General features: G+C 44.8%; 1 protein-coding gene across 10 annotated transcripts in view; it reads right to left on the bottom strand.

Annotated features, from left to right (window-relative positions):
• The window catches only part of TANK (TRAF family member associated NFKB activator), a 37787-nt gene extending 11626 nt beyond the window's left edge, over nt 1–26161 (bottom strand). The window contains exons 1-6 of one of the 10 annotated variants that reach the window (XM_083711179.1): nt 26018–26161; nt 19678–19780; nt 12997–13158; nt 9180–9288; nt 8015–8115; nt 1011–1190 (exon numbers count right to left, since the gene is read on the bottom strand). In XM_083711179.1, coding sequence (XP_083567305.1) covers nt 1011–1190; nt 8015–8115; nt 9180–9288; nt 12997–13095 — 489 coding nt within the window. In that variant the 5' untranslated portion in view covers nt 13096–13158; nt 19678–19780; nt 26018–26161. Of the gene's footprint in view, nt 1–1010; nt 1191–8014; nt 8116–9179; nt 9289–12996; nt 13159–19677; nt 19781–20290; nt 20393–21587; nt 21607–22517; nt 22865–26017 lie in introns of those variants that run through there. The other 9 variants (XM_083711176.1, XM_083711184.1, XM_083711178.1 and 6 more) reach the window with 9 other exon arrangements.
• Nucleotides 26162–26995: the final 834 nt, after the last annotated feature.

Raw genomic sequence — 26995 nt, 5'->3', positions numbered from 1 at the left:
AAAATGAATCAACACATTAAAGAGGCGCGTACAGTAGCAGCTTAACAATGGCACTAGCCTTCCCCTCCCCTTTTAATATAAAAAAGTAAAATGCAATCGTTCTAAATAATGGCTTGGAAAATGTCTGAGATGGAAACTGAACATGTCCACATCCTCATTTACATGAAGGCACCAGAAGATTCCCAAAGTATTTGGGTGGATGTTGAGATGAGTGGGAGAGGCTATATACACTGATACAGAGCTTACACAGAGGACATAGTTAATCTGCAGCTCCAACAATTAATTCTCTGAGCTTCATTTCCTTTCCATTAGAAGATTTTGTCATTATTCACCCCCCTTTTTGTGGAATATTTTTGCTTCAATGTTTTCTGGTAATTGATCCAATCCTCTTCAAACAAATGATAAAACTGGGACAGAGAGCCACATAGTCTACGCATCAGATCATAGCTATATATATATATATATATATATATATATATATATATAGCCAGAAAACTATCAGCAGAGACTCTGCTACATACCTTCAATAAGCTGGGCCAGGGCTGAGACCGTGTGTTTTATCATGCATGAAGAGAAGTTATTATATTTGACTACCACCTTGTGGGTTAGCACAGTATTACATGGGCGTTTTATTCAAAAGCCTGAAACTGAAGTTGTTACGATAATCCGTCTTTTATATGGCTTTCAGAAACTTTGAAAGGTTGTCTGGCAAAATAAAGCTAACGTATTTGTCCCTGAAGCACAAACACAAAAGGCAAGGCTGAATGTGCACTGGCTTTCCAAAACCATATTCCGCAACAGGTAGAAAAGCATTTGAAAAACGACTGCTTCCAAATTATATGCAAAAAGGGGGAGGGAATAGAGCATGTGCATAATGCACATGTGCCAAAGAGCCCAAATACATGGCCTAATCCTCATTCTACAAGGATCACCTGCATGAACAATTTCCATATGCATACAGTGTTATTTATAGGCAGAGATTTGGGTCTCCCTCCCCTTGATAATCTTACCTCTTTCTCGTTTCTTGGTCCTGGCATGGAAGTTTGTGCCTCGCTTATTTCTTTCAGCTGTTTCTTCAGAAGCCGTATTTCATCTTCTTTGATGGCGATAATAGATTCAAATTTCTTTTCTTTTAAATTGCTTTCCTCTTCGGTTTCTCTTAACTTTACACTCTCACCGTCCAATTGTTCCTGAAACAGAAAGAAGCACATAAAGCACAGTTGGCTAATTTCTCAGTCTTTGAGGAATGCCGTGGCAGAATAGACTACTACAGGCTAAATTAAGTCTTGGCAATCTGTGAAAAAGGCAAATTCCACGTCAGGGATCATTAGGGAAAGGATCGAAAACAAATGCTGCCAAAATCGCTAACACCTTTGTGCAGATGTATGGCCCCACCCAGTACAGTACTTGGAATCTGGCATACAGTTCTGGCTGGTGCACTTCCAAAAGGATATTGCAGATCTGGGAAAGGTTCAGAAAGGGGCAAGCAAAATGATCAGGTGGCTAAAGCAGCTCCCTTATGGGGAAAGGTTACAATATTTGGGAATTCAAAGTATGGAGGGCAGGGGGGAAAAAGGCAAGTGAGGTGTATAAATTTATTCATTTAGTTTGACTTACATGCTGCTTGCTGGTAAAGAACCTCAAAGTGGTTTACAAAAGCATATCGTTTCTATGGGAAATTTCCAAACAGTGTGGTCTTGTAGCTATTTCGAATTCAGGCCAGTTTTAGCTTACCTTACTTCACTGTAGATGTTACACATGGGCAGTGGCGTAGCGTGGGTTGCCAGCACCCGGGGCAAGGGAAGTAATTTGCGCCCCCTAACCCATGGATTTGTGCCCCCTAACCCTAACCCCCAGATGTTGCGCCCGGTGCGGCCAGCCCCCCCTGCACCCCCACGCTATGCCACTGCACATGGGTGAAAACAGCACCCACCTCAAACATATAATTAGTTGTTGTACTCAAGATACAGCCTGATCCACACACTCGGATACCCTTGGCATTTTAGCAAATTTCCATCTTGTGTTGTGGAGGAAAATACTCTTTCCCGATAGATACCCTCCAAAAGCAAAAAATCATAAATATTCACTGGAGCAGGGGGATGGGATTTCTGAATCGAAGAAGTCTAATAGTTTGCTAAAAAATAAATACTATGGAGAAAGTAAGACAAAGAGAAGTCTTTCTGTCTCTTTCATAATACAAGAACGAGGAGGCCATCCAACAGAAGTGAACGCTGGGAGATTTAGGACAGACAAAATGTGCTTCCTCATAGAATCCTTTTGTTTAAATAACTGTTTTGTTGCAGATGCCTTTGTCACTTTGTGTGAAACACACAATTGAGCTATGGAATTTGCTATCATGATGGCCACCTATTTAAGATGCCTTTAAAACAGGATTAGACAAATTTGTGTATGATAAGGCTCTCTTTGGGGTTCAGCATGTCTCTGAATACTAGTTCCTGTAGAGCCACAATGGGAGAGGGGTGAATGCCTTTGGGGGTTTCCTATAGACACCTGGTTGGCTACCGTAGCAAATGAGATGCTGGACTAGAATGGTCTTCAGTCTGATCAAGCTGGTCCTTTCTTTATATATCCTTAAAATGAATTCAGCCCGTACGCACTACCCCATCAGGTTAGGCTGAAATAATTAATAACCATTTATGGCAGCATGAAGTTACATCTCATTGTGGACAATTATTCAAAACAATTGTGCGTTATTTTGAATACTGAAAATAGTCACCGTAGCGGCATGCATATTAGTGCCTATAAATGTGGGAAATGTTGTCTCATTCCATTTATACACTCTGCTCACTAATATTTAATTAGTTTTAGGATGTGCTGGAATCAAGATAAAGTACATTTAAAGAAGGTGACAATAGTCTTCAAGGGTTCTAATTTCTGGAACAGTTGGAATGTAGCTATTTAGCACTTAATGACTTAGGATTTTTGCAAGACTCAAGCTATAAAACTTCAAAAGGGGAGAAATTAAGGCTTTTAAAAAGTCGGCTCCTGTAATGTTAAACCATTAATTTTCTATATAGGATGACATTCTATACAAAAAGCGCGGGGGGAGACTCAGCAAGGAGTTGGGAAGAGAAAAACAATGAAGTTATAGCAGCAGCAAAATTGTCTTTTTTTAAAAGGCTGAATTTTCCAGCTCTCAAGGGTGTATGACATTTGTCAGTTTTTTGTTTTGTTTTTTACAAAAGGGAAACAGAACCATAATTCACTCAGCATGTGTGTGTAAACTCAATTTTATTTTTTTTGCAGGGTAAGTGGGAAAGAAAGGCACATGCAAGGCATAGTCAGAAACGAGGAAATAAACAGCGCCCTAGATTTTAAAAAATGACACAAAATCAGGGAGCTGATGCTGCAAAGGAAACTTGAGAGGCATTGTGCTCTCATAGGGTTTTGTCTGCTTATACAACGACAACTAAAATATCTGAAATAAATTTGCTACTGCTCAAACTCTGAAAAATAAAACGATATTAACAAAGTAAGCAACGCCCTTCACCAGACACTTATATTTGGTTTAAATAAAAAGGTTCATCTGACCGTAATGGCCCTTGATCCAGAGTGTGTTATTTGGCCAACACCGCTTACAGCTCATCCCACAATGCTGGTAAGTCCCTCCACTGAGCTGAGGCAAAGATTTCTTGCAGGAGTTTTGGCTCTCAGTCACACCGTCCTTTTGTTATTGCTGCACTCCATGCCAATGGCAAAAATAACAGAAGCCTCATGAGAGATTTGCTCTTTAAGTGTAAAGCAGGACCAAACGTAAAGGTTCTTGCAAGCAAGAGAAAAAGAGGGCTAGCAAACGTTCTTACAGCATACCCCTCTGCCTCACAAACTCCTTTTCCTTTTGTGACTTCTACTGGGCTGAGGGGCCACTTCAAACACTTCACAGGAATGAAGGCCGCCAGCGTGTCTACCCAGTCTTAGGGGAAAGCGACTCCACAGAGCCAGCTGAGCTTGGCGCATCCCACACCCCACTCCAGAAGAGCCAGAAACGGATCTTGCTGAGAAATACTGTACTTTTCCGCGTATAAGACGAGGTTTTTTCACGTTAAAATACAGTGGTGCCTCACAAGACAAAATTAATTCGTTCCACAAGTTTTTTCTTCTTGCGAGTTTTTTGTCTTGCGAAGCACGGTTTCCCATAGGAATGCATTGAAAATCAATCAATGCGTTCCTATGGAGACCGTCCGGGGACTGAGGGGAAGCGCCGCGTGCCTTCCCCTCTGTCCCCGGACCTGTTTTAAAGCAAGGGGCAGCGGGGAGAAGATTGCTTCTCCCCGTTGCCTGCCCCGCAATCTCCGTGCGCCTTCCCCTCTGTCCCCGGAGATTGCGGGGCTGGCAACGGGGAGAAGCAATCTTCTCCCCGCCGCCCCTTGCTTCAAAAGAGGTCCGGGGACAGCGGGGAAGACGCGCTGCGCTTCCCCGCTATCCCCGGAGCTTGCGGGGCAAGCTTCGTTTTGCGAAGCAAGCCCATAGGGAAATGCGTCTTGCGAAGCGGCTAAGAAAACGAAAAACTCCTTCGTCTAGCGAGTTTATCGTCTTCCGAGGCGTTCGTCTTGCGGGGCACCACTGTAATGTGAAAAAATTGGGGTCGTCGAATACATGGGTAGTGCAGAGGAGGGGGGACAAGGGATTGTTTGCTACTGCGACCAGGAGATTGTAAGCGATGATAGTGTGGGTGATTGGTGGCTGCGGCAATGGCTGCTGCTGTGGTAATTGTGTGGGTGATTGGCGGCGGCCGACGGCGAGCGGTCAGACGATTGGTGGCTTCTGTGTCGCATGCTATCGGCAGTGTTGGTCAGGCGGATCCTCCCCCCCCCAAAAAGCTCAACAACTCTGGGCAATCTCCCCTCATTTTCTTAATTCTGAGTCTCCAAAAATAGGGGGCGTCTTATACACGGGGGCATCTTATACATGGGAAAATACAGTAGCTAAGCCCTGCCCATGCACCCAGAGCCCCACTGCCCCAGGCCATTGCTTCTCAGGCCTGTTGCTCCATGCACAGCCCTGTCAGTCAGAACGGGTCTGGTGCTCAGCCAATTCTAACAGCGACAAAACAAAACAAAAGCGTACTCTCAACAGGAAGCCTCGGCAATCTCATCTCTCTCTCTCGGTGCCATCTCTCTGACAAGTGTAGCTGTTTCTAAACACCTGTTGGCTGCATTCACAATTTATATTTTAGGTGCGCTCTTTAAAAACACAATGTGTGAAGTAATCCTAAGGCAATTACCTTCAATGACTCAGTGTCAGACCGAAAGAAACTCAGTAAGGTTACTCGGGACAGACTTGGTTTGATGCAATAGATGAAAGCGGCTTTTCTCTGCAGTCACCTTTGGCTGCCCACTTCCTCCCAGAGGTTTGATCACCCAAGCAATTTTCAGCTGGAGGTCTAGAAATGTGCATCAAAGCACCACCCGTGTTTCATTAAAGTGAGCACAGTCGGACCTTGGTTGTTGAACGCCTTAGCAATCGGACGTTTTGGCTCCCAAAAGCCGCAAACCCGGAAGTAAGTGTTCCAGTTTGCGAACATTTTTCGCAAGCCGAACGTCCGTTTCACTTGTTGTCATTGTTTCCGGGACCAATCAGCCAATCGTAAGCCGCGCCTTGGTTTGCATCTGTTTAACAACCAAGGTATGACTGTACTGAGATGTTACAAGATCATCTCCAAAATGTGGTGTAGTGGTTAAGAGCGGTGGACAGATGTCACACCATGTGTGTGACCTGGGGGTGAACATGTGACCCTTCCAACATATTTATAGTATCGCTGACTTGTAACTGTGTAAAAGACTGAAGAACAGTCTCAAAGATAAGCAAACAAAAACAGAATCAGAAGTGAAAGGAAGATTTTGGCACCGGAGTGTTCAAACATTATGCCTTGCAACCCAGTCTTAGCACAACAGGTCTTAATTAAAAAAAAACAAAACACGTTGGAAAGAAGAACTTCACTTCCTGATCTGGTGTCATAAGAGAATTGGGGGGGGGGGGAAGAGGGGGGAAAATGATGAACTAGCTAGAGTAAGTCAAGTCAATAAAAATTTAGAAGGTAGCACTAAAAAGCAAAAAATGAGTACCCAGTGTGAACTAAAAAGGACAGAATGCTGGCTATAGGACACACTGCCACAGAGAGAGCATGTGAGGAACTGTAAATATCACTGGTACCTCGGTTTACGAACAGTCCTGTTTACGAACAATTCTGTTTACAAACTCTGCAAAACCGGAAGTAGTGCTCCGGTTTGCAAACTTTACCTCGGTCTACGAACAGAAGCCGAATGGAGGAAGGGTGGTGAGAGGCCTCATTAGGGAAAGCGCACCTCGATTTAAGAACAGATTTGGTTTAAGAACGGACTTCAGGAACGGATTTAGCTCATAAACCGAGGTACCACTGTATATGCATTCATGAATAGACTTTGCATTTTCACAGAGCATTCTATGCACATCCAAAACCAGTTGACAGCTTGCCATTTGAAATAGTGCAACTATGTAGGCAACTATTAAAGAACTATGTTGCTCCCCGCTGTTACTCATGTAACTACTTTGTTCTCAACTCATATTGCTGGCTATTCAAAGGTTTTTAGGAGGGCAAACTAATAACTAGACTGAGTCAAATGACGAGTGTCTTCAGCAAAACAAGGGTAAGAAAAATACACTTATAAAACGCCGCGCTATCCATATCTGTATGAGTGCTGTGCTAAGCATCTCTCCTGCTTTTTCACTCTTCATCAATTAATGAGAAGAAAAGTTGCATTTGAAAATTATCAAAGGAGATAAAAACGTTACGTTGGTGAAAATCTCATGGGTTACCTTATCTTTGGGGTGACAGAGGGGCGTTTGTGAGCATCTTCCCTTTCATTCTACATCATCTCTCTAATGGCCTGCATTCTGAAGTCTCCCCAGCTTCCCAAGTGTCAATTAAAGCCCAAGAAATGTTCCTGTGGGACCACAGCTGTCAACTTACAGATTTGAAAATAAGGGACCAGCAGCCTCAAAAATAAGGGATCAGCAGCCAAAATAAGGGATTTTCCAGGCACAGGTATGTTCAACTTCTGAGCCCCTCCGAGCCAAAGGCAGAAAGCCCAGCCAGCAGCCAAATGAAGCATGAAGCCTCAAGGAAAACCACCGTCACCTCTCCGCTGGGAAGCACTGAGCAAAGGCGAGTCCCCAGGCAACACAGCCGATTTGATCAGCACAAGGCATGCAAGCTCCACCCCCCAGTCGTTCTTAGACTTCTTATTGGGTGAGCAACGCAGCTAAGCAACACAGTTGGAGCCTCCCTCCTCCCTGGCCAGCAGGGAGGGAGGGAGAGGAGCTGCTTCCTTTGAAATCCGGGAAATTTAAGGGACATAATCAATAAGGGACAGCAGCGGGACACAGCGCTGGGATAAGGGACTGTCCCGCCAAATAAGGGACGCTTGCCAGCTACGTGTGGGACTTTTTCAAATGTGGAAGTGCGGGCAGCCAGGGAGGCTGCAGCACACTGGAGAAATGTTTATGGGAAAGAACAATGCACACACACACCACCCCTTGGCCAGCTCAAAAAGACAAGCTCAGCTGAAAACCCTGCACCACCTCAAATTCCAAAGCAATTCTCAATTCTCAGACACGTAAAAAGAACACTGGAAAGAGTCACAGAACCAGATCATCAACTCTTCCAAGTTGGCATAACTTGGGCAACTTCACTGTAAGTGCAGAAATTTACCAGGCTTAATCGATGATAAAGGAACAATAACAGGCACAAATGTGGATGTTGCAATAAGTCCTCCATCCTGACATGACTGCAAGGAGATTGGAAGTTTTCACTTCCTTTTTAATTAACCATAGTTTGTGTGCCATCCGTACCCTAAACTGTGCGATCTGTCGAAGAAAGCTTGTGGTTTGAAGTTGGCTTGTTTCTAATAAACCATAATTACTATTCATCACAGTTTGTCTAGTTCAAATGTGATGCTTATCATGCCAGTATTATTATTATTATTTTAGAATTATCTTGTGAAAAGCATCCTACCTTTAAAAGCTTCTCTCTTTGCATTGCCAACTGCAGCTTTTCATACAGCTGATCAGCATTCAAGTTCAGTAATGTACCATTTCTTCTGGCTTTGCTGTCTTCTGGTAGGTGGTCATGCACATATGAAAAAACCCAAAACATAATGGTATATCATACATGGCGTTTCACACATGGAATACAATAGGGAATCAAATAATGCAACTTCCACAATATCGGGTTGGGATTGTTTTCGGTACACACAGATAACCTCTATATAGGAAAATAAGTGCACACTAACATTTGAAGTACAGTGCAGTTTCCTCCTTAGATAGACAAGGCAACAGTTTTGAGACTTGAGCATGCTTAGCACAGTAAGGTAAAGGTAAAGGGACCCTGACTGTAAGGTCCAGTCGTGGCCGACTCTGGGGTTGCGGCGCTCATCTCGCTTTATTGGCCAGCATGACTAAGCCACTTCTGGCGAACCAGAGCAGCTCACGGAAACGCCGTTTACCTTCCCGCCGGAGCGGTACCTATTTATCTACTTGCACTTTTTGGGTGCTTTCGAACTGCTAGGTTGGCAGGAGCAGGGACCAAGCAACGGGAGCTCACCACATCGTGGGGATTTGAACCACTGACCTTCTGATCGGCAAGTCCTAGGCTCTGTGGTTTAACCCACAGCACCACCCAAGTCCCGCTTAACACAGTATAGCACTGCAATCTTCTTTAAATGATGCCTTCTAGGAACTGAAGAATGCCATGTGATATAAGTATTTATTTTCAACCTGCTCCTCTTAAAACTATTCAAACCCTTCATCCCCCATTCCTTTTTTTCCCTATGGAATGCTTTTTCTTTCTTTTTTCTCTCCCTCTTTATTATTTAGCTTTTTATACTCCCATTTTCTCTTTTCATACAACTGCCCACTCCTCTCTCCCTTATAGCTTCCTTCTCCAGAAGCAGGACTTTGCCAGGACACCCCAAGGCATGGTTCCAGAAGCAGGTGCTTGAAGGTCTGAAGTGACCTAGACATTGTTCCCCTTGACCCTTCACTACTGAGTAATCACAATCAGCAACCATTCATTGGCCCCTTAGTCCATATGCATTATAAAAAAACACAACAGTTTATGTTGGGGAAACCCAGTGGATTGTGGTGATAGATAGATAGAGATAGATTTGAAAATTACCTACCTTTGTTGCAGCTCAAAGAAGCCAACTGTGAGTTGAGTTTTGTGACAGTGTTTGTAAGAAATACAATTTGGTTTTGTTGTTCACATATCTGCTTTTCATAGCTGTCTGTCTGTAAAGATAATTTAATTCGAAGTAGTCATTTTGTGACAACAGGCTAACACAGGGAAGTACAACACCTGGCTTTGTCACAGCAGCTATGCCTATAAAAAAATTTATCACTTGTGCTATTGCTCTGGTTCTCCCTCTGTAGAAATTCCTATTTCCCTCCTTCTGCCTCTTTATTTATTTACTGCATTTTCATCCCACCCTTTCTTTAAGGACAGGCATATAGGATTTCATTCCACCAACATGTTCTCCTCACCACAACCCAGCGATGTAGGCCAACAGATATAGACTGGCCCAGGTTCACCCAGAGATGCTCGTGGGCTGAATGAAAGCCTGTCTTCATAATTATCCGGCTCTCGTTTAGAGGTTAAGCCCTGTGCCACCACAGGGGTGTATTGTGATGCCAAGTTATTGCCAAGTAAAAAGTCTGCCCTCTTGCACGATCAAAAATATTTGCTTGGGACATAGGAAGTTTGTCTTACACTGAATTAGACCATTGGTCCATATAGCTCAGTATTTAACTACACTGATTGGTAGTGGCTCTCCAGGATTCCTGACTGAGTTATCTCCCAGCTCTACTTTGAATTAAATGCCCTAGCCCCAGCCCTTCTCCAAAAGCTGGATAATGGAAACCCCATGATTTATTTAGCCACTTTCATTCTTCAGAGGGGAGGCAGAGGGGGAGAAAAATACCCTTTCAAACCCCCAATACACCCAAGAGTCTCCCTACAGCCTGATTCAAAATAAAGCACCAAACAGCTGTTGCTTCACCAACCCATTAAAAAGCCAAAGAGGTCAGCATTTTCCAGCAGCCAAAGAGACCTCAGGAAACAGAAGAAGAAGAAAAAGTCACCAAGACCCAAATTGAAAATGTACAACAGCAATGTCTTGTCAACACTTCTGTACAGAGCACAGGCATGACAGCTAAAACAGACAGAAGAGAAGATGCTTTTGACAGCCAGCGTGCACAAATAATTCTTTTAGAGTCAGATGGCAGCAACAAGTTACCGACTAGAAGATATACTTGACAACCAAACATCCCTCTACACCGAGCGCCATCTGGCTGAGATGACTCCGGCTTCTATGCATGACACAGTTCCAATCGTCAAAGAGTAGCAAAACAAGCAGCCAATCAGCTACTTGCAGAATCAGCCATTGGCCACAAGCTGGAGGGTATGCCAACACAGAATCGAGAACATGGAGCAAAGGTGTGTGTGTTGGGGGAGAGAATAAGAATCAGAGCAAAGTCAACGTGTGTGGGTCATCTGAATTCCAAGTTTTCTATGGTTTCTTCCATAGTGTTTATGGTTCCGTACCCAATTCCGGAGGCCATTTGCCAAAGAAGCAGGCTCCCTGCCTTGAGAATAAACCTGGTAAGACTGTGTTGAGTATGATTTGACAGGATTTTTTATGGTGGGGCTGTGAATCATTATAGAATAACCAGAACATTAAAAAAAAAAGTTGGCCAAATAAATTTAAGGTTATTCACTTGTTTTGGTGAAAAAAGTTGGATACTGAGGCAAACTTTTATCCCTTTTATCTCCATGAGGAGAAGAGATCAATTTTAAGGTGTGTTTTTTTTAATAAAAAGGAATGTAACCACAGAGGTGGCCCTATCCCATTTTTTGAAAAATGAAAACTGAAAATTTAGGGGGGAGTGTGAACTATCCTGGCAGGGCCTCACCTCCAAGACTCCAACACTGTGAGTAAGCAGAGTTTGTACAAAACCCAACAGGGAAGCTTGCAATTGGGAGGAAAGTGTCAGCACTCTTCTCCATTTAAGCCATCAAGTGATGAAGATAGCAAATGTGCTTTAACTACTGCAAGCACTTAGGCTTCAAGGCAAAGGAGACCTGGGTTCAAGTCCATGCTGGGTGACCTTGGGCTAGTCACTACCTCGCAGGGTTGTTTTAAGGGTCAAACAGGGAGAGAGAGACAGCACTCAGGAGTGCATTATACTATCCTCCTGCCAGTCCTTACGCCATTCACCAGCCTAGTGATGGGAAGGAGGGTGTAAATGAAAGCTGTTAAATGTGCTATAGGTTAACTTTCAAAGTTGCAAAGCAAAACGACGACAGCCACATTTCAAGGGGAAGTCTGTGGCCACACTCCATATGTTCTCGACTCCCACCAGGCCCAGTCAGCATGGCCAATGGTTAGGGAGATGAGAATTGGAGTTCAGCAACACCTGGAGGGCCAACCTTGTTTTAAGGGAACAAATATGTGCAGAGGACAGAGTGAAGATCTGATTTCCCTTAGTACAAGGGTGGGGAACCTCAGGTCCGGAGACCAATGCAGCCTCTCAATTTGGCTCTCAGAACTCTCCCCGGGGCCACAGCCCTCTCTGGCCCTGTTTCACCCCCCGCCCAAGGGACTTTGTCTGGCTGGAATGTGTCTTGGGATGATGCCTCTCGATTGCCGGGAGAGGATGGAGAGGGCCATACATAGAAGCTAGCCTATTGGACAAAGGTAAATTGTTGCATTTGCTGCTCCGCGCACTTTAGCCTCTGGCCCCACCCACCACTAGCACACATTGAGGGGAAGGTTGCCCAGAAGGGAATGCACGTCCCCGTCCCTGCCTTAGCAGGCTCAGCCAATCAGAGCTCAGCCAATCCCAGAAGCGGCAAGAGTTGCCATCTCCTCAGCCATGACACTCTCTGCTTCTGGTGCAGCAAGCAGTCACACAGTCCACTGCCGTAGCTCTCAGCCGTTTCAAGTCCTTAGGTTTTTCAATCTAAGTGCCAGGCCGATTCATCTCTGAGGATTCCTGGAAGGGACGCAGAGCATTAGTGCCGTGCATCTTGAAAATGCTTGCTGGGGTTGTTACAAAAGGCTCGCCAGCACATTCCTCCTCTTGTCGCCTTAATTATTCAGACAGGATCTAAAAGTGCAGTCAGTTCCAAGCATCCGGAAGCCACAAATGGCTTCCTAGCCCAAAGTGCCTTACATGAAGACAGTCTGGGGGGAAAATAAATCTGGCTCTTCTTAACAATAAATGCTGGTGCTTTTTAAAAGCCTTTTAAATTCTGAATTTTATCAGAAAACGCTGTTTCTGATAGTTAGGAAGAGCTGGTCTGGCTTTTGTTTTAAGTAAGAATTTTTCAAGCTGCTTGGAATTTGGGGTTGCCGGCTGGTTAACTACCCAACAGAACAATCCAGCCAGAGTAAATCTTATTACTGGAGAAATTAAGCCCATGCTTAACTGTCCCCCAGGGAAACAAATGGGGTTAGTTCACAGGGTGCATGGCATCCAAGCAATTTTTCTCTTTTGAAATAACGCACCAGCTATATTTAACACGAAAGTGGGGAAGTTCCAAACGACTGCTTCTTTTCGCACTTCCTCTTGCAAAAAGGAGGGACCCTGCTTTGCTTTGCTTCCGGACAGGCACTGCCTGCTTTGGGGAGGGCAACCAGAGAAGCAGTATCTATAATATGCATTTCAAGGCCTCCCCACAGTTAAAAGCTGGTAACAACCTGCACCCCAGACAGGTGCAAAAACCTCCATTTTATGGACAAGGGCAAACAAGCCGCATGGCACAATTTCACACCTGCAAGGAGCAGATCACCCCAGATAATTAACAGAATTTCCCTGGCATTATCCAACTGTGTTGACCATTCCTCTTTGTGTGTGAAATCGGGAGTCGACTTTTCTTTGGGAGCCATCAGAAACATAATCTTAGCCTGTAGCGCTAGACATAAAACAGCCACGTACCTTTTGCTTTAGCTCTTTCACAGCAGAGTCTCTATCCATGCACGCCTGTCTGAAGGCTTCGTACGCCTTATTGAGCTGCTCCGCAATATTCTTATCCATGCTTCCTTCCAGAAGTGTCTCATCACTGAAGAAGTTACAAATGCAGCAGACCTGGCTGCCTTACTGAAAAAGGAAAGGAAAGCATTGGTTGCCTACACAGCAGTTTGGCCCAGGGCAAGGAGGACTTTCCCTCAAACTACCCCAACCCAACACTCAGCTGTGACCCAATGTACACCCGAAACGCAGCATTAAGTCCTCCAGTGTCCACAATACTTTCTCCACAAATATAGAGAGACGCCAACACAACAGTCATCGGTAAAAGCTACTACTAGGTTGCACCAGTTATTGACCAAAACTTTGCAGTTTGCCGTAGCCACAGACTATTGCTAGCTGCGAAACCAAATCCAATTATCTTTCCTCAGATCTAATACCAAACAAACAAGAACAGCTTCCAGAACATAATTAATTAAATGTGACAAATTTCTAATTTAAACAGAGTCAACTTTGGCACTAGCAGGCTTCTGCCCCCCCCCCCACTTTTCTATTTATCATCTAAGGCAAACCATTATGATTATTTAAGGAACCTTTACCAATTTCTACAAACTACAGAAGCTCGGATCCTTCGGAGGCAGACACATTCCCTTCTGCTGAGACTGCATTTTTTTTCCAATTAAAAACGGGTTACTAAAAATAAGGATTTCTGCTAGTCAAAGAGATTTAGGCTGCGATTCCAGGCACGTTTACCTTGAAGTAAGCCCTACTGAGTTCAGTGAGACTTATTTCTGAGTAGGCCTCAGTAGTGGCTGGTGTGAGAGGGCAGAGTTGCCTTTCCAACACTGGCATCTCTGTGGAGGGGCAGAGTTGGCAGTGAGGTCAGGGGCTGTGTGGGCACACTTGCAAAGTCAGTCTGGGGCACCTACACACCCCAGTCTCACTAATGCCCCTCCCCAGCCTGGTCCTGATAAGCTGCAATGATTCCAGTGCGAGGTGGGCAAGCTGCTAGTGGGAGACATGCTTGGAACTGGATGTCTGCTCCGCCATCTTGCCATCTTTTAACTACCTTTTCTTTTCTTAAAATAAATAAATAAATCCCCAGCTGCACTATACACTGGTACCTCAGGTTACATACGATTCAGGTTACATGTGCTTCAGGTTACAGACTCCGCTAACCCACAAATAGTGCTTCAGGTGAAGAACTTTGCTTCAGGATGAGAACAGAAATTGTGTTCCGGCGGCACGGCAGCAGCAGGAGGCCCCATTAGCTAAAGTGGTGCTTCAGGTTAAGAACAGTTTCAGGTTAAGTACTTAACCCAAGGTACCACTGTACATTTAAAGCAGTGCTATACCACTTTAAACAGTCATGGCTTTCCCCCAAAGAATCCTGGGAAATGAATTTTGTCCAGGCAACTGAGAGTTGTTAGGAGACCCCTATTCCTCTCACAGAGCTACAATACCCAGAGGGGTTTAACAATCTCCCTAGGGAACTCTGAAAACCTAATAAACTACCATTCCCAGGATTCTTTGGGGGAAGCCATGACTGTTAAAAGTGGTATGATGCTGCTTAAAATGTACTGTGCAGATGGAGCCAAAGAAGGACAAGTTCAGAATGATGTCAAGGCTACACTATTAACTGGGAGTATATTCCGCTGAACTCCGTGTGACTTATTTTTGAGTAGGCATCTATAGGATTGCCCTGTAAATGCTCTGCATAGCAAGCAGATTATTTCACATGCAATTAACCTATTAGTACTTTAAAAGGTTTAGAAATGGCTTGCAATCAGGGTTCCTGGGTTATATAAGACCTGCCTCCAGGCAACAAGTGTTTTTTTTACAAAAAAATAACCAAACCCAGAAACACCCCCTGTCATTTAAACCAAAATAATTTTTCTTATGTATAAGATGGCAAATGGCTACTCAAATCTTGTGGACCTGTAAATCTTGCAGACTTCCTTGCATGGCTGGAGTTGATATATGTATCTCATAACTAAAAGCCTAGCTTAGGAAATTGGCCAGGGATAGCACCTCCCTTAAGCTGTTCTTGGCGAAGTGAGCTTCTGTTGCTGAAGGGAGACAGAGGCCAAGGCAGTTTCGCTCTTCCTGAGGAGCATGTGCCAGTTAAATGCAAGGAACCAGCCAAACAAACAAACACCCACACAGGCAGAGTGATATTTCCTCAACTCTAAAGCTGCCTGCCCTAGAAGGTGAAGATGGGGGTTAGGTTGGATTGGATATTATCTCTGTAAATTATGTTGGGTCTCCTCTTGTGTGAAGCTATACATATATTAAACAAAACATCTGCAGTGGTACCTTGGGTTAAGTACTTAATTCGTTCCGGAGGTCCTTTTTTAACCTGAAACTGTTCTTAACCTGAAGCACCACCATAGCTAATGGGGCCTCCAGCTGCCGCCGCGCCACCACAGCACGATTTCTGTTCTCATCCTAAAGCAAAGTTCTTAACCTGAGGTACTATTTCTGGGTTAGCGGAGTGTGTAACCTGAAGTGTATGTAACCTGAGGTACCACTGTACAGTAAAAAAAAAAAAAATCCATTATAATGAGACAGGTATACTGTAACTGCCAACCCGACATGATAAAATAAACCACATGCCCACACGTACATCTGAACAACAAAAGTAAAACACCCCAAAGTCAGGCCATTTTTACTGTCCAAATGCTTGGCAGAATAAAAACACATTTGCCTGGCACCAGACAGAAACAAAGTCTGTGCCAGGCAAGACTTCCTGGTGAGGCCATTCCACAGTCTGGCATGGGGGCAAAGGCTGTGGTTAGCAAACATTATTATAGCATCCTACGTTTCCTACCAAGGGGCAACTCAGCCACATTAGTAAAGCAAGAGGGGGAATGAGATAGAACCCAATGTTGGCAAGAATGTTAACCACTCCCTCCTCTGCCATGTGTTTGTGGATTTAGCATAAATGGAGATGATGGTCAGAAGCTCTTCTTCCTACCAATGCCAAATATGCAGCCTGGCATGATGCCAGGATCCTAGTTGCTGGTGGGATTGTCCAAACACCTCCCTAGTGACTTGTCAAAAGTCACCTAGCAATTTGCATGGAGACCTGCTGAATTAGGTAAAGGTAAAGGGACCCCTGACCATTAGGTCCAGTCGTGGCCAGTATGACTAAGCCGCTTCTGGCGAACCAGAGCAGCGCACGGAAACGCCATTTACCTTCCCGCCGGAGCGGCACCTATTTGACGTGCTTCCGAACTGCTAGGTTGGCAGGAGCAGGGACAGAGCAACGGGAGCTCACCCCACCGCGGGGATTCAAACCGCCGACCTTCTGATCAGCAAGCCCAACGCTCTGTGGTTTAACCCACAGCCCCACCCACGTCCCTACCTGCTGAATTACTTCACCCCAATTATACCACACTACTCTGGGTACCACACCCAGGGCAGACCATGTTAATTCTACAGCACCACTACCCCTGGATTGAGGAAGGCATGTTTCATTTTATCTTGCTACCGTTCCCTCCTGATGCGCTAGCCAGTTTCCACACTCTGGTCAGATTTCGCAGCTTAGAATCATAGAACTGTAGAGTCAGGGTCATCTAGTTCAACCCCCTGCAATGCAGGAACTTGACCAGGCAATGTTTGAGGGCAGCTATTTGTTTCACATATGTGGCCATTGTTGTCATGGTGCTTTCCCCCGCAAACTCTGCATCTGAGTAAGGCAGAATCCGAATGTGTCAGAGTTTTGCAAATGCCTCAAAATACTACAGTGGTACCTCGGGTTACACACGCTTCAGGTTACATACGCTTCAGGTTACAGACTCCGCTAACCCAGAAATAGTGCTTCAGGTTAAGAACTTTGCTTCAGGATGAGAACAGAAATCGTGCTCCGGCGGCACGGCAGCAGCAGGAGGCCCCATTAGCTAAAGTGGTGCTTCAGGTTAAGAACAGTTTCAGGTTAAGAACGGACCTCTGGAACCAATTAAGTACTTAACCTGAGGTACCACTGTATTGGCATTCTGGTGTGGCAGAAAGAAAGCGTATCTGCTTAGGCCACTGAGTCAATGTTTGTTGCCTTTAACACGGGGGTGAGAGCTCTTCCTCTCCTAACACAAATGCAGAGCAAGGCATGGCATACAGGTTACTCAGGTAAGGAAGGTTACAAAACCACCTAGGCTTGAGACAAAATTATAGTGGTACCTCGTGTTAAGAACTTAATTCATTCTGGAGGTCTGTTCTTAACCTGAAACTGTTCTTAACCTGAGGTACCACTTTAGCTAATGGGGCCTCCTGCTGCCGCCGCGCCGCCGGAGCACAATTTCTGTTCTCAACCTGAAGCAAAGTTCTTAACCCGAGGTACTATTTCTGGGTTAGCAGAGTCTGTAACCTGAAGCGTATGTAACCTGAAGCGTCTGTAACCCGAGGTACCACTGTAATGCTCTGCCTCCATCACTAAACACCAAGAGTTTTGACGTTAATGCATGCTCTGAAAGCATGCTCTTCCAAAGAAAGATTTAAAAATTTCACAAGAAAGAGAAAACACGGTTCTTTACTCATCACTCAAGTCACTACATATTGTTTCTCCCTGAAAGCTTCTGCACACAAAACAGTGGTGATGTCCCAAGACGTTTTGATGTCTGGAGTTCAAAAATACAAACAGGGCCCCCTTGGTGGTGAGAACATCACCATATCAGGTAGGACCATCCTTGCTCATTCCTAGCATTCTTTCGGTATTATTAGAAAGTTAAATTTTAGGAAATCCTTTAGGAGTGTGTGTGTGTGGCGGGGGGAGAATCCTCAATCCAGGAACAGCAACAGAGGATATGGTTTTAAAAACTACAGGTGGGCTTAGAACTTTAGCCCTATCTCAGGTGTTCTAATAAAGTTATGACTGAGCACATGGGGGGGGGGGGCATTGTGAGGACAACCCGGCTAACTCATCCTCATATACTCTAACTACGGTATATTTTCTGCATGTTTTGGAACCATGCTTTTCCACAGTTCTTGTGCACAGGGACCCTAGGGAGGAAAGTGATGAAAACAAAGACAGGAGTGGGCGGAGCTAGAGTTCTCATTCCTACACTCCCCACCCACTTTGCACATTTAGTCAACACATTAAAACGCCCAACTGGAGCTTTCCTTTACAGCGGTACCTCAGGTTACATACGCTTCAGGTTACAAACACTTCAGGTTACAGACTCGGCTAACCCAGAAATAGTACCTCAGGTTAAGAACTTTGCTTCAGGATAAGAACAGAAATCGTGCTTTGGCAGCGCGGCGGCAGCAGGAGGCCCCATTAGCTAAAGTGGTGCTTCAGGTTAAGAATAGTTTCAGGTTAAGAACGGACCTCCGGAATGAATTAAGTACTTAACCCGAGGTACCACTGTATTTACAATTTGTCTGTTAAGGACATGCGTACCCTACTGCATCACCTTAGCTCTCCTGGTGTTTTACGATCAAACAAAAGTCTTGTTAAAAAACCAGCAAAACAAACAATGCAAGGAAAAACAGTAACAGCAGCAGCATAGTTAAAGCAATTGCAGGACATGACAAAAACATTACAGGACCTGAAAAAACATAAAGGCCTCTGCCTAGAGTAGGTGCTGGTGACCCTGTGTCCCCACTACTTCCCTGGAGATAGAATTTATCGCCCGTTTCCCCTACCACCCACTACCCACTTTGACCTCAGAAGAATTGTTTTCACACTGCATGCAAATTACGGGCACAGTAAAAATAATTCTGTACGACTTAAGCCTCATACAGCCAGGAAGTTCTCCTACACAAGTCCCATAGAAATGAATGGAGATGCAATAGCTCGCTCTTGCCCATTTCACAGGGGGAAAGGGGTAGGCGAAATCCCTGTGACCTGCGCCCCCTACAGCATTCATATTTGAAAGCCAGCTCTACAAGACTATTGCATGGTTTTAGCCTATCATGCTCCATATGAAAATTTCTTAATTCGCAAACATTGATTTTTCTACTTCTCCTTAATGAACTGCAGTCTTTAATGAACAGGCAAACAAAATGCTAGCATCCAAGCCCAAGACTGTTCTTTCTTTCTTTCTTTCTTTCTTTCTTTCTTTCTTTCTTTCTTTCTTACTGGAAGCGAACATTTTGGGTCAACTCTATGCATGTAAAAAGCATAATTTCAAAATCTCAAGTATCTTGATAAGTGTGCTGTGTTGTTTGCATACTTACATAACACACCTTGAAGCTTACTTTTTCATCTTTTCTGCATTTACACTGAAGATGCCTACGCACTGTTTAGCAAACTGCTGCAAGTTATGTCTTGCAGAATTTTATTTTTTTTAAAAAACCAAGTGTCATGATTGGCTGCAGTGAAGTTTAGAACCTGCTTTTCCAACCTCACAAGGAAAAACAGAGAAACCAGTGGGTGGCCCAAATGCATGCATCTAATGTCTGGATTGAAAAACAGTATTTTTTTGTTTATTTATTCCAAGGACAGCATTCACTGGCATAGTCAACCTCCGGACGATCCTTAACATTCTTTTAAAAATGTTTTCTAAAACTCTGTTAGGATTTAGCATAAATGGAGATGTTTCTGAGATGGACTGCGTTGCAAGAAATTAGATTTCTTGCAACACAAGGAAATACAAACAAAGCTTTAGGCAGAGAAGTCTGCATTTCTTACAGCATCAAATTGATACAGACCATTTGCAAATGCTCTGGCAGGAATAGCAAAAGTGATCTTGAACCATGTCATCTTCTCTCAGTGAAGTTTTTTCATAGTTCCCCTGGAATCAAGCTTTTGGTCCTGCAAGAAAGAAGTGCCACAGGTTCAGATCCTCCATTGGAAGCTGCCTTACACAGAGTCAGGAAAGGGGTTTGGATGAGGATGGCGGTCTCTTCCAGAACAGAGGAGTACCACTGGGGCAATGGGCCTGTTTCTCTCTCCACTCTGGCTGGAGGCCCCTGTCAGGAGGAAAGCCACTGTCAGCAGGTCTCTCCGTTCAAGCACCAAGTGGGACGCCACAGAACAATACCCCCACCCCACCCCCTGAGAGGCACAATCCTCAGGCCACTTAGCTATGCCAACCTGAAGAAAGTTTAGAGAAGTGGAAGAACTGCCTCACCCACCACCCCAGCCACCTTCTGCCCTGGCCAGCAGCGATGGATCCTGCTACATCACTCCTCCTCAGTCCCATGTTAGGACTGCTCCGTAAATGTGCACAGGGTTGCAGCCCGAGAAAGCAAACCTGTGCCTGTCTCCTCTAAGTCAATCCCACTGTCTTGCTCCCTGGAATGTGCATTTAGGATTGCAAACCTGTCAGTTGAATACAAAAGTTCAAGCTTGATCTTCTATTTACAGCTTTCCATCAACATCACTGTGAATGTTTCCATAGCATGTTTTTCCTGTCCTCAGCCGGTGAAAAAACAAACCAACCCTCCAATATAGAGTATGCAGCCCCACTGATTTCAATAGGACTTACCCCCAAACTACGCTGCACAGGTTGCATCCTTAGGGAGACTCCGGACACCAGAGCTTGTGCGAAGAATGGAAATGTTAAAGAAACCCATGCTGCTGTTTTTGTACCTCATTGTGGAAAATGAGGCCTACTACATCTCACTACAGTCAGCCTCGCCACCTTCCCAAAGCAAGACCATGTAGCCATCAGCAATCCAGGTTAGTGGGATACATCAAAAAGTGGACATAGGGCAAAAAAGAGAAAGCAATGATTGAAGCACGCCAACCCACTCAATATACGGGAAGAAAAGCACTTCTAATCTGATCTTAATTATAGTGACCAGTTAGCCCCAAAACTAAATCAGGGGTAAGCAGAAGGTAGAACTGATCTACTAAATAATCTCTGGGTGATCAGCAAGGATTGATGACCTCCAGTTGTTCACAATAGTAGCAAAAAAAAAAAGTTTCCTTCTTTCACACCTTAGTGTTTCCCAACCTTGTGCCTCCAGCTGTTTTTGAACTACAACTCCCATCATCCCTGACTAGCAAGACCAGTGGCAAGGGATGATGGGAATTGTAATCCAAAAACAGCTGGAGGCACAAGGTTGGGAAACACTGCGGGGGCTTAAACTATGTACAGTGGTACCTCTGGTTAAGAACTTAATTAGTTCTGGAGGTCTGTTCTTAACCTGAAACTGTTCTTAACCTGAAGCACCACTTTAGCTAATGGGGCCTCCTGCTGCTGCTGCTGTGCCGCCGCTGCATGATTTCTGTTCTCATCCTGAAGCAAAGTTCTTAACCCGAGGTAATATTTCTGGGTTAGTGGAGTCTGTAACCTGAAGCGTATGTAACCTGAAGCGTATGTAACCCGAGGTACCACTGTATTTAATATTTTAGGTTATCTACTCCATTTATGTCACATATTTCCTCCAAGGAACTCAAGGTGGTGTACATGCTTCTCTTCTTCTGCATTTCATCCTCACAACACCCCTGCAAGGTAGGGTTCAGTTGAAAGGTAGCAACTGGCCCAATATCACCTAGAGAGCTTTGTGGCCAAGTCATGATTGGAAACCTGGCCTTCCAGGTCCCAACCGGACAGAGTTGGGGACTACAATGCAGCCAGCAGACTCCCCTGCACTTGTCAATCTGACATTACCATGACATCAGGGGAGTCAACTTCAAATGAAAGATACTCCGGACGAATTCAGAATTATTTCATTCTAAGTGTTTGTCTTTCGTCTTGTCAGTGGACCTGTCCACTTTTACAGTCTTCCACTCTGGATTCTAGTTCCAGTTGTGAGCGATAAGGTGAAGGAGAAAGGGGGATGGGAGGCACACTTGATGTCATCTGAGCTCACAAGAGATGAACGTGATTTTCTCACAGGGCTTTTGAACAAAACAGCCTCGAAAACAACCAACAGGAAGCTTTCCCTGTCCCTTGTCCTTCTGTTCCTGTGAAGGGCACACACACATTAAAACACCCAGTTCCTTTTCTCTTACTTAAGGGGCCAACCCAAAATCCACCCAGTCCTTTCTTGTTCCAGGTGCAGCTGGCTCTGGGCAAAAACAGCCACCTAAACGCCTGCCTATCCCTGTTTGCATGCGTGTGTTTTCTTCCTCCCTAGGCACTTCCGCCCTTCTAAGGAAATGCATGAGCGACAGACGCACTGAAAGTAGCCTTTCAAACTTCTTCAGGCCGAGTAAGTGAGCAGAGAGACGCCGGGAAGTTTTTTGGAGGGGTGCGCGCGGAGAAGAAAAATCAACACTAGTTAGGCGGCATTCCCATGCACACTGAGTTTGGAAGCAGATCCCTCCGACTAAATCCAGGCTTACAAAAAGAAAAGGGAAAGAGAAGTAAACAAGTTTATGATCGCGCCGTTTTCAGAAACACGCGCCAGCTTTCCTGAGATGCGGCTGAGCGCCACACTTTTTTGTCGCGGAAATGCTCGTTCAGAGGCGCAGAGGGTTAAAGGAGGGCAAGGGACAACTACAAAAAGGAGGTGAAGCGTCTGGCAATAGCTGGTAACAGAGAGGAGAAGGGCGATCGCCCTCGTTTGCTCAGCCTGGGATACAGCGGGCTACTTACAAAGGCAAGGAAACTCACAGATTTCGCAGCCACCTCCGCTCTGCTCGCCTCTCCAAGCGCCCGGGCGCAAAGCGGCGGCCCTGACGCGCAACCCAGGAACCACAATCCACTTCCTGCTGCCTTCCGCGGGCCATGTGACTGGGCGCGTAAAATTGCGCGCGGCGCCTCCGAGATCGCCTTGCCCAAGCGGGGTCAGCGGGGTGAGGCCCCAGAGCCGGTCCCCGCCCGTCTAGGGCCGCCTCCTCTCACCCCTTTCCACGGGCCAGATCCCCCGCTGCTGCTGCCTTCGCCCAAGAAAAAGAAGAGGGCGACTGCCTGGCTACTCCTGGCCGCAGTCCGCACACCGCTGGCTGCTTTCCAGTCCTTTCCCTGCGCCTCCTCCCTTCTAGCCAAGTTCGTCGGACCCGATCCAAGCCCGCCTGGAAAGCGTGGAGGCGAAAGTGCCTTGTTTGCCCCCTTGCTCTTGAGTCAGGGGTGGATGCAGCCCAGGCGCTTCGTCCTTGGCTGTTGGCCCTGCTGGCCGGGGCAAATGGGAGTCTGAGTTCAATGACATCTGGAAGGCCCAGGAGTCTGGAAGTTCCCCTGCAGTGCTGTGTAGAGGAGAACCTGCTAGCTTCAGTCCTAACTGATGCACCGTCCAATGGGGAACAGCAAAGAGGAAAAAAGAAGGGAGATGTGGGTTGGAGAACCAACATCTGGAGGCCACACATACCCACCCCTGCTATGTAGTGCAGAGATGTAATTATGCCCTGGTGGGATTTGAAATGGGGTTACTTGCTTGGTTCCTGCTCAGTTGTTGCTCCCCCCACCATCCTTGCAACTGTTTGACCAGCCAGATGAGTCTTGATTTTCCTCACTGCCACAGAGAGCTCATCAGAGCTCATACGGCCCAGTGACACTACTGCACTAGACTTCAGCAGGTGGGTTGGGACCCATTACTGGGCTACATCATAATCCAAAATGGGTTGGAACATTAGCACTACCAACAGATGGTTTTTAAAAATTAATTAATGGGTTCCCAAATGCATGCACAATCCGCCGTAATTGGCATAGTTTCTCTAGTTGTTTGAGAAAAGTTTTAAGACATTTCCTTCTTGGTGTCTTGACAGTAGCACATGGTGCGTTCTGTATAGTGGTACCTCGGGTTAAGAACTTAATTCGTTCTGGAGGTCCGTTCTTAACCTGAAACTGTTCTTAACCTGAGGTACCACTTTAGCTAATGGGGCCTCCTGTTGCAACCATGCCGCCGGAGCACGATTTCTGTTCTCATCCTGAAGTAAAGTTCTTAACCCGAGGTACTATTTCTGGGTTAGCAGCATCTGTAACCTGAAGCGTCTGTAACCCGAGGTACCACTGTATATATATGAAAAAATACATTTGGGATGGAACTCATTAATAGCCCATCCTCTATCCACATTTTCAGACACTAGATGGCCCACATCAAGTGGATAAATGTCTCCTACCCCACAAAAACTCTTCTGTCTAATAATGGTAACATTATCCATCTTACGTGAAGCAAAAATAAAATAATGTCCAACATTCTATCTAGTAAAATCCAGGTCCTAATATAAACATTCATAATTCAGATACAGAGGTTTAGGCATGTGTTGTCTCTTATCAAGATCAATGGGAGTCCAAGGTACAGTGCAGCTTTAACTAGGTGGCATCCATAGTCAACTTACAGTATTTTTCCATCTATAAGATGCCCCCATGTATAAGACTATTTTTGGGGACTCAGCTTTAAGAAAATGGGGGGAGATGGCTCCGTGTATAAGACGCCCCCTAATTTTTGACATTATTTTTTAGGAAAAAAACCAAGTCTTCTACATGGAAAAATATGGTACATGTTGACTTAGAAGTAAGTACCAATGCAGTGGGGGCTTAGTTTCTGGTGAAGTATGCATAGGAGTACAGTCTTTAGTATGATGAATGTGAGTAAAGTGATGATTTTTTGCACTCATCTGTACCTGTCCACCACGGTAGTTATATAACAAAAATGGTTGGAATGGTATAATTTAGGCCCTTATGATGCCAGATGATTGACAGGTTGGTGTTTCTGCCTAGCTGTCAAAATTAGCCCATAGGAGATAAAGATCCGGTGCTCTGGGCCAAAAAGGCTCCCCAATCCCTGCCTGAGGGAGAGTGGTAGGACAAATCTCTAACTTGCTTCTTCCCACCAACGATTGAGCATAGTCCATTGGCAAGTTCTCTTGTGCCAGCCCCCTTGTAACAATTGGGAGTAGTACAATAAATCTGACAGTGCTTCCTGATGGGTTGTGCCTAGTATAATGTTAGTAAAGGGTAAAGGGGACCCCTGACCGTTAGGTCCAGTCGTGACTGGCTCTGGGGTTGCGGCGCTCATCTCGCTTTATTGGCCAGCATGACTAAGACACTTCTGGCGAACCAGAGCAGTGCACGGAAATGCCGTTTACCTTCCCGCCAGAGCGGTACCTATTAATCTACTTGCACTTTGAGGTGCTTTCCCTGGCAGGAACAGGGACCGAGCAACGGGAGCTCACCCCGTCGCTGGGATTCGTTACATCTGCATTTAAAGCTCAGTATTATTATAGATGTTCCCCTAGTACTAAATCACTGTAAAATATCATTACTAATCCTAGTCCAGGGATGTGCTGTTATTATGGGATGTGTTGTACTTCTCCATCACTGTTAAAATGTGTGTGTTTTAAAAAAGTGTTCTTGAGCATAAGCAATTTATAGGACAGCTGTGCACACGTCAAGTGCAGTGTTAGTGAGACCTCAACCACCAACCACCTTAATTTTCCAGGGGTAACTCTATGTATAAATTATCATGTGATAGTTTTATGTACATTTGTGTCACGGGCCTGGTCCTCTAGTTTTTTAAGTACCTAGCAAGACCCCTGTGCTCTAGTACTAAACTACCATAAGGCACCACCATAAAAACAGCACACAAATCATGTCCACAGTGTTATGCATGATTGTACCAGAATTGTGATGACTGAGCAGAACACATATATAAGTCTCAGTGCTAGAGGATGAGTAAAATTTGATTCCAATGGAGACCCACAGGAAGTTCATGTTAGGAGGAGAAGGGATATATGCAGTCTTAACAAAAATCATTATAACTTGTTTAAAGCATAGAATGGATTTACCCAGGCAACCTATTGAATTTTAACATGCTATATTTGTGAGGATGCTGTCAATGCACAGCCCCAGCTGTGTTTACTGAAAAGTAAATCCACTAAATTCAATGGTACTTCCTTCCTAGTCAAATATGTTTAAGACTGCAACCTCATTTTCATAGCCTATGGGTGGGCACAAAGGTTAAGAATCAAAAGACGAGCCCAACTTTAATTACTTAAACAGAAGCACCAGATCAGTTAAAATTAATATTAGAATTATAGATCCTATGCCCTTTCTTCAAAATAGCGATTTGACACAAGGCAGCTTCACACCGTATATTTCAGCAGCACCAAGCAGTCTTTGTTTATGGGTTATATACAAAGAAATATTTTGGTTACCTTGTACGAAATCTCTTGATGAACCTTTTAATTTTGCCTCCGTTCCTAATAATAACAAAGTAGATAATGTTCACAGAATTGGAAAGCTTTTTCCCCAGGAGCTTAAGAAAAGTACAACTCAGGCAGTGTCCTGTTTGGTTTATGACTGACGTTAGATGGGAACTTCCACTGAGAAATCCCCCACTTGAGAACTTCCTTGTATGTAGCCACAGACAGCCAATCATTATGAAACATGTTCTCTCTAAATGAGAATTTAAAGTGAAAACAAGCTGTAAGTAGACGACTCTAGACCAGGAAAGAATCTCATGCACTTCAGAAAGGCCACATATAACAGCAGTGCAGTAGTACAGAGGAATTACCCCAACCCCTAAATATATGTATTATCAAAGTAATCACAATGCTCTCCAAATCAGACAACAGGGAAATAATAATTATATATTAAGGTCAGATTCACATATTACATGTTAAAACCTGCAACTACTTGTAGACGACATTTTGGAATATGTGATACTCAAAACCTCGATGCAAACTTTATTTCTGCAGTGCTACGTTTGCCAAGGGTTCGTTCACACATGCAAGTCTTCATTTGATGTTACTGCCAGCAAGTGATGAACATGAATGTGTGAATTACATTTCGTGGGAAATGGCACCTTTCCTTTAGCACATGTAAGACGGTGAAGGTGTTCTAAATTAACATAGTGAGAATAGCTCAGTTGGATATCCTGTATAGCTCAGTTGGTTAGTGTGTGGTAATGATAGCACCAAGGTTGCAAGTTTGAGCCCTGAATGGCAGAATTTCCAGGCTTTTTGAGTCCACTGCTCCCTTGACCAACGACATTCTTTCTGTGGCACCCTGTGGGGCTCAGGAGCCCAGTTATGTCACCCTTCGCCTGCAGAACTGGCAGCCTCTTGCCTTTTTTTGAACACCCTCCCTTGTGGAGTGTTCCCTTGGCCTCCTCTCCTCTTCCTTCTCCTTGG

This window comes from Podarcis gaigeae, assembly GCF_964106915.1.
Source record: "Podarcis gaigeae genome assembly, chromosome: 1".
Classification (NCBI taxonomy): domain Eukaryota; kingdom Metazoa; phylum Chordata; class Lepidosauria; order Squamata; family Lacertidae; genus Podarcis; species Podarcis gaigeae.
The sequence above is the reverse complement of the archived record's forward strand: the minus strand, read 5'-3'. Positions and strand labels throughout refer to the sequence as shown.